Genomic DNA, 11846 nt, shown 5'->3' on the forward strand with positions numbered 1-11846 from the left:
TCGCCTGCTAAATAAGTTATGTTATACTCACAGACATGATTCAAACAGTTTTAGAAACTTCAGAGTGTTTTCTATCCAAATCCACTAATAATATGCATATCTTATCTTCTGGGGGTGAGTAGCTGGCAGTTGAATTTGGGTATGCTTTTCATCCAAACGTGAAAATGCTGCCCCCTATCCTAGAGAAGTTAAACTACTGGCAAAAGGTGTACGAGCTGTACACCCATGCATACCCCACAAGACATGCCACCAGAGGGCTCTTCAAAATCCACTAGTCCAGAACAGACTATGGGAGTCGCTGTAACGGCTGTTTTCCTCCTCTTCGTCTGAAAAGGAGGAGTAGGGATCGGAACAAAATGCAGCGTAGGTGGAATACATGATTAATTTATTAAAGCAAAGACTAACACGAAAAACACTTGGAAAATTACAAAACAAAAAACGACGTAGACCGACCTGAACATATGAACTTACATAAACACGAAGAACGCACGAACAGGTACAGACTAGGACAAACGATACAGTCCCGTGTGGTAACAAACACTGACACGGAAGACAATCACCCACAAACAAACAGTGTGAACAACCTACCTTAATATGGTTCTCAATCAGAGGAAACGTAAAACACCTGTCCCTGATTGAGAACCATATCAGGCTAATAGACAATGAACCTAAACATAGAAACACATAACATAGAATGCCCACCCCAACTCACGCCCTGACCATACTAAACAAATACAAAAACAAGGAAAACAGGTCAGGAACGTGACAGGCGCACCTTATGGAACAGCGGGGACTGTGAAGAGACAGACACAAAGGTACAGATACATGCATCGCATACATTGTAATATTTTTGTACAGTGGTATTTTTCTGTCGATATGTAGTGGTGTAGTAATGTTATATTGTACTGTTTTATCTTTCCTTTTATATGTAATGTAAGTGCTTTAATGTGTTTGGACCCCAGGAAGAGTAGCTGCTGCCTTGGCAAATGGGGATCTCTAATAAATACAAATACAAATAATAGATTTTGAGAAATAGAATCCACACGTGGAGGCAGCTTCTCCCCAGTGGAAAGGTAGGCCTTACGTTTGAAGGTACCATGCTCAGATTCCTAATGACTTCTCAGATTTAATCATTTGCAAACAGGGACATTTTTTTTGCAAACAAGACACAACGATTTGGCATTGGAGAAATATGATAAGATGAACACATAGGCCTATCTTTCTGTTCGTTCTTAGCCTGTAATTTCTGTAATTTGTGTGGTATTAAAAAAATGTCTGCTTATATGTAAAATGACGTAGAATTGCATGAAATGTTCATTGAAGGCTATTTTTTCTCGGACCTGCAAATACGACAATAGATTTATGCAATGCTTTTACTATAAAGGAGATCTTCCCACCCCTACTCTTGTCCATGGTTATCTGCCAACCCACAACCTTCTGGCCTACAGCCCTGATCACTATCAAGATTCTTGCATTGCCATGTAATTATTTTGGACAAAGAACACTTTAAAAAACTGTATATCTAAGGCTCCTGTCTGTCTAAGAAGTGAGGGTAAATGGTAGATATGTGCTCTGCTATCCACTTTGTTTTAGTTATTATTTTGGGTATGGGGAGGGTCACTTGTCTTTTTTTCAAGTGTTCAGGAAGGGTTTAGGTAAAATATACTGAACAAAAATACACTGCTCAAAAAATAAAGGGAACACTTAAACAACACAATGTAACTCCAAGTCAATCACACTTCTGTGAAATCAAACTGTCCACTTGGGAAGCAACACTGATTGACAATAAATTTCACATGCTGTTGTGCAAATGGAATAGACAAAAGGTGGAAATTATAGGCAATTAGCAAGACACCCCCAAAAAAGGAGTGATTCTGCAGGTGGTGACCACAGACCACTTCTCAGTTCCTATGCTTCCTGGCTGATGTTTTGGTCACTTTTGAATGCTGGCGGTGCTCTCACTCTAGTGGTAGCATGAGACGGAGTCTACAACCCACACAAGTGGCTCAGGTAGTGCAGTTCATCCAGGATGGCACATCAATGCGAGCTGTGGCAAAAAGGTTTGCTGTGTCTGTCAGCGTAGTGTCCAGAGCATGGAGGCGCTACCAGGAGACAGGCCAGTACATCAGGAGACGTGGAGGAGGCCCTAGGAGGGCAACAATCCAGCAGCAGGACCGCTACCTCCGCCTTAGTGCAAGGAGGTGCACTGCCAGCGCCCTGCAAAATGACCTCCAGCAGGCCACAAATGTGCATTTCAATCAAATATTGTGCACAAATGTGTTTACATCCCTGTTATCCTTTGCCAAGATAATCCATCAACCTGACAGGTGTGGCATATCAAGAAGCTGATTAAACAGCATGATAATTACACAGGTGCACCTTCTGCTAAGGACAATAGAAGGCCACTCTAAAATCTGCAGTTTTGTCACATGCCACAATGTCACAGATGTCTCAGGTTTTGAGGGAATATGCAATTGGCATGATGACTGTAGAAATGTCCACCAGAGCTGTTGCCAGATAATTTAATGTTCATTTCTCTACCATAAGCTGCCTCCAATGGGGTTATGGTATTGGACAGGCATAAGCTATGGACAATGAACACGGTTGTATTTTATCGATGGCAATTTGAATATACAGAGATACCGTGATGAAATCCTGAGGCCCATTGTTGTGCCATTCATCTGCTGTCATCACCTCATGTTTCAGCATGATAATGCATGGCCCCATGTCGCATGGATCTGTACACAATTCCTGGAAGCTGAAAATGCCTCTGTTCTTCCATGGCCTGCATACTCACCTGACATGTCACCTATTGAGCATGTTTGGGATGCTCTGGATTGACGTGTAGGACAGCGTGTCCCAGCTAACTCGTATTTCCAGCAACTTCGCACAGCCATTGAAGAAGGGTAGAACAACATTCTACAGGCCACAATCAACAGACTGATCAACTCTGTGCAAAGGAGATGTGTCGCGTTGCATGAGGCAAATGGTGGTCACACCAGATACTAACTAGTTTTCTGATCCACACCCCTAAGTAAAACAAAAGGATTCTTTGACCAACAGATGCATATTCTCAGTCACGTGAAATCCATAGACTAGTGTCCTCAGATCCTCAGATCCTCAAAAGGTTCTACAGCTGCACCATCAAGAGCATTCTGACTGGTTGCTTCACTCCCTGGTATGGCAACTGCTCGGCCTCTGACAGCAAGGCACTACAGAGGCACTACAGTGCGTACGGCCCAGTACATCACTGGGGCCAAGCTTCCTACCATCCAGGACCTCTATACCAGGCGGTGTCAGAGGAAGGCCCTAAAAATTGTCAACGACTCCAGCCACCTTAGTCATTGACTGTTCTTTCTGCTACCACACGGCAAGCAGTACCAGAGGGCCAAATCTAGGTCCAAAAGGCTTCTTAACAGGTTCTACCCCCAAGCCATTAGACTCCTGATCAGTTAATCAAACAGCTACCCAGACTATTTGCATTGCACTCCCCCCACCCCGTAATTTTACGCTGCTGCTGCTCTCTGTTAATTATCCATGCATAGTCACTTTAACTCTACCTACATGTACATATTACCTCAATTACCTTGACTAACCGGTGCCGCCGCACATTGACTCTGTACCGGTACCCCTGTATATATGTCACGTTCCTGACCTGTTTTCTGTTGTTTGGTATGTGTTTAATTGGTCAGGGCGTGAGTTGGGGTGGGTAGTCTATGTTATGTGTTTTCTATGTTGGGTTAATGGGTTGCCTGGTATGGCTCTCAATTAGAGGCAGCTGTTTGACGTTTCCTCTGATTGAGAGCCATATTAAGGTAGGTTGTTCTCACTGTTTGTTTGTAGGTGATTGTTCCTGTGTCTGTGTAATCCACATGGGACTGTTTCGTTTGTTCGTTCGTTTTAGGTAGTCTGTTCCTGTTCTTGCGTCCTTCGTCTATATGTAAGTTTGTTTGTTTCAGGTCTGTTGCCTTCGTTTATTGTTTTGTAGTTTGTTCTAGTGTTTTGTCAGTGTTTCGTCTGTTTGAAATAAATCGTTATGTATTTATCACCCGCTGCGCCTTGGTCTGTTTATACACCACCAGAAGAACGTTACAATATAGCCTTGCTATAGCCTCGCTATTATTATTTTACTGCTGCTGTTTAATTATTTGTTACTTTTATTTTACATTTTTTACTTATCTATTTTTCACTTCACATGTATTTTTCTTAAAACTGCATTGTTGGTTAAAAGGGCTTGTACAGTTGAAGTCGTAAGTTTACATACACCTTGGCGAAATACATTTAAACTCAGTTTTTAAAAATTCCTGACATTTAATCCAAGTAAGAATTATGATCACCACTTTATTTTAAGAATGTGAAATGTCAGAATAATAGTAGAGAATGATTTATTTCAGCTTTTATTTCTTTCATCACATTCCCAGTGGGTCAGAAGTTTACATACACTCAATTAGTATTTGGTAGCATTGCTTTTAAATTGTTTAACTTGGATCTGTCACGAATCCTGCCGAAGGTGGTGCCTCTTCCCGTTCGGGCAGCGCTCTGCGGTTGTCGTCGCCGGCCTACTAGCTGCCACCGATCCCCTTTTCTGTTTTCTTTAGTTGTGTCTGATTTGTTGCACCTGTTTCGTGTTTAGGTTTAATTGTGGGCTATTTAAACCCAGTTGGCCCGTCGACTTTTGTGTGGGCTTGTTTTTCTGTTAGTGGTGTTTCATTCATTTCTTGTGGTTCTGTTCCTATTCTGTTTAGTCCTGTTTGTTTGGACTGGGATTTTACGCGCCCTTGTGTGTGTGGCGTGACCGTCTCTCTGGTATTTTGGAACATTGAATCCACGTCCTTTTTGAACTACCCTGCTCTCTGCGCCTGACTCCTTCACACACCACTTTTGGAAACCTGACAGGATCAAACATTTCGGTTAGCCTTCCACAAACTTCCCACAATAAATTGGGTTAATTTTGGCCCATTCCTCCTGACAGAGCTGATGTAACTGAGTCAGGTTTGTAGGCCTCCTTGCTCGCACACACTTTTTCAGTTCTGCCCATAAATTTTCTTTAGGATTGAGGTCAGGTTTGAGGTCAGGGCTTTGTGATGGCCACTCCAATACCTTGACTTCAGGAAACAGCAGAGGGAGCACCCCCCTATCCACATCGACGGGACAGTAGTGGAGAAGGTGGAAAGTTAAGTTCCTCGGTGTACACATCACGGACAACTGAATTGGTCCACCCACACAGACAGCGTTGTGAAGAAGGCGCAGCAGCGCCTCTTCAACCTCAGGAGGCTGAAGAAATTCGGCTTGTCACCAAAAGCACTCACAAACTTCTACAGATGCACAATCGAGAGCATCCTGTCGGGCTGTATCACCGCCTGGTACGGCAACTGCTCCGCCCACAACCGTAAGGCTCTCCAGATGGTGGTGTCTGCACAATGCATCACCGGGGGCAAACTACCTACCCTCCAGGACACCTACACCACCCGATGTCACAGGAAGGCCATAAAGATCATCAAGGACAACAACCACCCAAGCCACTGCCTGTTCACCCCGCTATCATCCAGAAGGCGAGGTCAGTACAGGTGCATCAAGCAGGGACCGAGAGACTGAAAAACAGCTTCTATCTCAAGGCCATCAGACTGTTAAACAGCCACCACTAACATTTAGTGGCCGCTGCCAACATACTGACTCAACTGCAGCCACTTTAATAATGGGAATTGATGGAAATTATGTAAAAATGTACCACTAGCCACTTTAAACAATGTCACTTAATATAATGTTTACATACCCTACATTACTCATCTCATATGTATATGTATATACTGTACTCTATATCATCTACTGCATCTTGCCATCTTTATGTAATACATGTATCACTAGCCACTTTAAACCATGCCACTTTATGTTTACATACCCTACATTACTCATCTCATATGTATATACTGTACTCTATACCATCTACTGCATCTTGCCTATGCCGTTCTGTACCATCACTCATTCATATATCTTTATGTACATATTCTTTATCCCTTTACACTTGTGTGTATAAGGTAGTAGTTGTGGAATTGTTAGGTTAGATTACTTGTTGGTTATTACTGCATTGTCGGAACTAGAAGCACAAGCATTTCGCTACACTCGCATTAACATCTGCTAACCATGTGTATGTGACAAATAAAATTTGATTTGACTTTGTTGTCCTTAAGCCATGTTGCCACAACTTTGGAAGTATGCTTGGGGTCATTGTCCATTTGGAAGACCCATTTGTGGCCAAGCTTTAACATCCTGACTGATGTCCTGAGATGTAGCTTCAATATGTCCACATAAATTTCCTACCTCATGATGCCATCTATTTTGTGAAGTGCACCAGTCCCTCCTGCAGCAAAGCACCCCCACAACATGATGCTGCCACCTCCATGCTTCACGTTTGGGATGGTGTTCTTCGGGCTTGACGATGGTCATTATGGCCAAACATTTCTATTTTTGTTTCATCAGACCAGAGGACATTTCTCCAAAAAGTACGATCTTTGTCGCCATGTGCAGTTGCAAACCATAGTCTGGCTTTTTTATGTCGGTTTTGGAGCAGTGGCTTCTTCATTGCTGAGCAGCCTTTCAGGTTATGTCGATATAGGGCTTGTTTTACTGTGGATATAGATACTTTTGTACCTGTTTCCTCCAGCATCTTCACAAAGTCCTTTGCTGTAGTTCTGGGATTGATTTGCACTTTTCGCACCAAAGTATGTTCATCTCTAGGAGGCAGAACATGTCTCCTTCCTGAGCGGTATGACGGCTATGTGGTCCCATGGCGTTATACTTGCGTACTATTGTTTGTACAGATGAACGTGGTACCTTCGCGCGTTTGGAAATTGGATGAACCAGACTTGTGGAGGTCTACATTTGTTTTTCGGAGGTCTTGGCTGATTTCCTTTGATTTTCCCATGACGTCAAGCAAAGAGGCACTGAGTTTGAAGGTAGGCCTTGAAATACATCCACAGGTACACCCCCAATTGACTCAAAATATGTCAATTAGCCTATCAGAAGCTTCTTAAGCCGTGACATCATTTTCTGGAATTTTCCAAGCTGTTTAAAGGCACAGTCAACTTAGTGTATGTAAACTTCTGACCCACTGGAATTGTGATACAGTGAATTATAAGTGAAATAATCTGTCTGTAAATAATTGTTGGAAAATTGACTTGTGTCATGCACAAAGTAGATGTCTTAACCGACTTGCCAAAACTACAGTTTGTTAACAAGAAATTTGTGGAGTGGTTGAAAAATTAGTTTTAATGACTCCAACCTAAGTGTATGTAAACTTCCAACTTCAACTGTAGGTAAGCATTTCACTGTAATGTCTACTGCACCTGTTATATTTGGTGCATGTGACAAATGCATTTTGATTTGATTTGAATTTATTTCAATTGACTGATTTCCTTATATGAACTGTAACTCAGTAAAATCTTTGGAATTGTTGCATGTTGAGTTTATATTTTTGTTCAGTGTAGCTAAAGGGAGGGCTATCAATTTTTATTTCAGACAGTAACAATTTTCTCCATCTAACCCTTTCTATAAATAACCTTCACTCCCTTGAGCTTTCCTCTGTTTTCTCATATCACAGCCATTAAACTCTGTAACTGTTTTTGAAGTCACCATTGGCCTTATGGTTATGTCCCAGAGTGGTTTCCTTCCTCTTTAGCAACTCATTTACGAAGGACCCTGTATCTTTGTAGTGACTGGGTGTATTAATACACTATCCAAAATGTAAAGAATGACTTCACCATGCTCAAAGGGATATTCAGTGTCTGCTTTTTTGTTTTTTACCCATCTACCAATAGGTGCCACTGGTCTTTGTGGTTGAATCTAAGTTCACTGCTCAACTGAAGGACCTTTACGAAAATTGTATGTGTATGGTACAGAGATAATGTAGACATTCGAAAATCAGGTTAAACACTATTATTGCACACGGAGTCCATTCAACTTATGTAACTTGTTAAGCACATTTTTACTCCTGAACTTATTTAGTCTTGCTATAACAATAGGGTTGAATACGTATTGACTCAATACATTTTCAGCTTAGAATTTTTTATTAATTTGTAAAAATGTGTAAAAACATAATTCCAGTATGGTATTATTGGGTTTTGTGTGTAGGCCAGTAACAACAAATCTCTATTTTATCCATTTTTAATTCAGTCTGTAACACAGTAAAATGTGGAAAAACTCAAGGGGTGTGAATACTTTCTTGAGGCACTGTGTACTGTTCATAAGCTATGAGCTACTGTGTTCGCCTACAAACTACACATTTCTTTTGCCAGATGATTAGCAAGCAAAACAACAACATAATCTAATTTATTATTGAATACTGCCAGGCATTGATGCAATCATGCAGTAGATTATATCCATGAACACAATAACAATGAATTTACCATCTTGCCTAACTCTTAGGGGAGAGTGGGGTAAGTTGAACCAAAGGTGAGTCACCCTTGTTTCTAGGGAACCATACACAAAATGTATAATTTGACCAAATATTTAGGATAAGGTTTATAATTTCATGGATTGTGTAAAGGAAGCAACCCCATGGAAAAAGTGTTAAGCAAATGATGTCCAAAAAACAGATTTTCACCAAGTCAAATACATTTGTGTTAGAGGTTTCATGATGTTTGCATTTAAACCAAAGCAGATAATTTTAAGATTGTTCTATAAATCGGTTGGGGTCTCTATGAACTTCAAAATGAGGTACTAAACCTAGCATGGAAGTGCATCCAAGTAGATGTGTGAGCTAATATAGTCACATTTTTGGCCTTCGGGTAAATTGAGCCAATGGCTGTGTTTTCATCCCAGCCATTATGGCTGAGATATGAGGTACTGTAACAACAGGGCCTGGCCTACGTTAAAAGTGTTTTAAAAAACTACAAAGTGTTTGTTAGGTGTTAAACCTCTGTTAAAAGATGCTTAAAATGATTAAAAGACAAAAAAGGTTATTGTGATTGGGTTGAATTGTGTTTGGGAAATAAATATAGATATGGTTTTAAAAAGGTAGTGATAATATTGAATTAAGTTGAGAAATTTGTAAGCGGCTTAATTTACACTGTCCCGCGGCTAAAAAACTGCCAAGAGACCAATTTTTGGGGACAAGCTATGTCTTCAAAATTGTAATTTTTACATAAATCCTGATTATTTCCAGGGATACACAACATTATAAAATATATGTAGAATACTGTGATTTTCTTCATGGAGTGATGCTGAATGTAAAGAAATTTATCAACTCTCCCCTACTCCCCACTGGACATGAATGAAGGTAGGATTGTAAATCAGTTGTCAAAAGAATATCACAACAACAAAGAAGTCTTTGTTATGCATGCATTTATTCATCTAGTAACACAATTTTTTGTTATTTATAAAATATTTACATTAAATGATGACACATGCCAGCAAAATTATTTCTATCCTGACAATTACATAAAAATACAATCTCGTGATCCAATCTCAACTACATTGAGTGACATTGTGCAGAATGACGCAGTGTTAGTGAAGAGAGGTGTTGCGTCATATCTCGTGTTCCTTATGAACTGTAGAAACTAGTTTGTGTCTTATTGTTGAGCCTTTAGATGTTACCATCGTAAATTATAGCCCTCCAGTTGGGGAGTTGTCTCTTGACTGAGGTGAGAGCAAAGAGAACAAGAAATCGTTTTTTTATTAGATGTCAATACACTGCCCTGATTCTGTCACAACCTGCAGTAAACTTAATATAAAACCTGTTTACATCAGTTCATTTTAGGAATCTAAGCAGCAAAATGCAGTTCTTGATTTTGTTTTGGAGTCCAACTGTTACAAGTAAATATAATAATCAGCACATAACGTCCAATTGGTAGAAGTTTTCAGAAACAGTCCATGTCTTGTAGAGCATTAGACAAGGGTAGAAGTCAGAGGGCAGGAAGTGCAGAATGAGGGAAAGTCTCTATGCAGGGCCCACAGAAGAAACTTCTGTCTTGCTTGCTGACACTGACGTCTCATCTTCTTCTGCTTTCATCCCTACAGCGGCCAGCATGCAGCCACGGAACTGGGGGGGGGGGGGGGGGGGAATAATGAAAATGCTGCTAGGTCAAACTCAGTGTTCCAAGTAGAGAAAAAATATGTCTGTTACCAACCTGTTTGTTCATCAGCACATAGATAATGGGGTTGAACAAAGCTGAGCTCTTGGAGAAGAATGCAGGTATAGCCATGGACTGGGCAGTGAAAGCAACTCCTTTGTTGAAGAAGATCCAGGCAGCAAGGCTGGCATAGGGAGTCCAGGCGATCATGAAACCACAAACCATCAGGACGCACATACGTGTCACTTCCTTCTCAGCTTTCTGGGTAGATGCTGAGTCCTGCTGGGAAGCTGCAGCCTGAAAATTAAGATAATCAAGACACCAGAGTGGAGAACTATCACCTACATTGTATACAATAACCACTATGTTGAACTGCTAGATAAATGTGGTTTGTGTAATAAGTCACTTACCGCTTTGACTGTGAGGACAAGACTTCCATAAGTGAAGGCGATCATACAGACTGGCAATATGAAGTGGCAGGTAAACATGTAGATCACATATGATTCATTGTTGAAGCCTTCGGCTAAGGTGTAGTAGTCAGGTCCACATGAGCACTGCATGCCCTCTGGGATGTACCTAAGAAAAATAGAAATGCACAAAAGTATCATTGTGTGTGAGTGAGTAGGATTGGTGGTGGATGGAGCATGACTTGAATAGCATGTGAATAACATTTGATGCTACTTTACATTTTCTACACTGGTTACACTGGTTACAGCTTACCTGGACCAGCCAACCAGTGGGGGAGCAGCACAAGCCATAGCAGCTATCCAGGTGAATGCAACACCAGCACCAGCGTGGGTGGAGGTGAACGTGAAGCTGCCCATGGGCTTGCAGACCACAATGTATCTCTCGACAGCCAGCACTACCAGAGACCACAGGGCAACCTCACCTGGAGAATGAAACCACAATCTGAAGTCAATTATTTCAGTTCTATATGTTCTAAACTTTGAGTGCAGTACATTCAATTCCAAATTGATTTTCAATTACTTTGGGTACAGCGAATCATTATTTTACATCCGTTTAAACTGAAGTAGATTCCATAGTATTTTTTTTATTTCTTACCTCCAAGTGTAGCCATGAAGCCCTCAATAGCACAGCCCATTGGCCCAAAGATGAAGTAACCGTTAAGAGCAGATGTGATGGTGATGGTGAATCCAAAGAGGACCATTATCATTCCAGCTGCAGCCAAGTTGACCAGGATGAAGTTAAGGGGTTGCCGAAGCTTCTTGTTTGTGGCTGTGACATACAAGGTCAGCCCGTTGATGGGGAATCCAAAACAGATCAGGAAGAAAACATAGAAGGCAAGACAATAGTATTGCCATGGAGGCGCCAAGTAGTACTGTTGGTATAGAAAAGGACTCCTTACAAGCCCAGTCCGGTTGGACATGGGAATGTAGAAGTTGCTTCCTTCCGTGCCGTTCTGCATCTTCCCTCAGTGGATATCCAACGAATGCAAGAGAAAGGCAAGATGAGATCTGATCTGGCTGTGAACCTTTTGCCTATGCTAGGTTGTCCAGGTAGGGGGGTTTATACCATTTTGGGTCCCTATGTCATTGGGTCTAAAATTGGCTAAATTGGCTTAGGAACTAATTTGTTAATTGATCTTAACCTCAGATAAGGGAAAGGGCTTATTGTGACTAAATCATCTAATTAAACTAATTAAAGAATGAAGATTATCACACTGACCTAGTTTTATTGATGCCTGCTAGTAACTACAGTTCCTTCAGAAAGCATTCATACACAATAACTCATTCCACATTTTATTGTACAACAGACTGA

At 41.1% G+C, this 11846-nt stretch overlaps 1 protein-coding gene across 2 annotated transcripts; it reads right to left on the bottom strand.

Moving 5' to 3' along the window:
* Nucleotides 1–1731: 1731 nt before the first annotated feature.
* On the bottom strand, nt 1732–11493 carry LOC129815282 (green-sensitive opsin-2-like). 2 transcript variants are annotated; one of them, XM_055868952.1, is made up of 6 exons: nt 11130–11493; nt 10788–10956; nt 10478–10643; nt 10125–10364; nt 9959–10036; nt 1732–1897 (listed from the first exon to the last, which is right to left on the bottom strand). In XM_055868952.1, exons 1-6 carry the CDS (start codon nt 11491–11493, stop codon nt 1844–1846), a joined length of 1071 nt encoding a protein of 356 aa, XP_055724927.1. In that variant the 3' UTR covers nt 1732–1843. The 2 variants fall into 2 exon arrangements, with proteins under 2 accessions (XP_055724927.1, XP_055724928.1); XM_055868953.1 differs by lacking the exon at nt 1732–1897 and having other exon boundaries at nt 9935–10036.
* Between the last annotated feature and the right edge of the window lie 353 nt (nt 11494–11846).

This window comes from Salvelinus fontinalis, chromosome 18 (genome assembly GCF_029448725.1).
Source record: "Salvelinus fontinalis isolate EN_2023a chromosome 18, ASM2944872v1, whole genome shotgun sequence".
NCBI lineage: Eukaryota > Metazoa > Chordata > Actinopteri > Salmoniformes > Salmonidae > Salvelinus > Salvelinus fontinalis.

Coding starts and splice junctions, on each gene's coding strand:
- LOC129815282 (XM_055868952.1), bottom strand. CDS start 11,493: ATGCAGAACGGCACGGAAGGAAGCAACTTCTACATTCCCATGTCCAAC. Junction 10,957..11,129: donor CTTCATGGCTACACTTGGAG/GTAAGAAATAAA, acceptor TTCATTCTCCAG/GTGAGGTTGCCCTGTGGTCT. Junction 10,037..10,124: donor ATGTGCTGATGAACAAACAG/GTTGGTAACAGA, acceptor CCCCCCCCCCAG/TTCCGTGGCTGCATGCTGGC.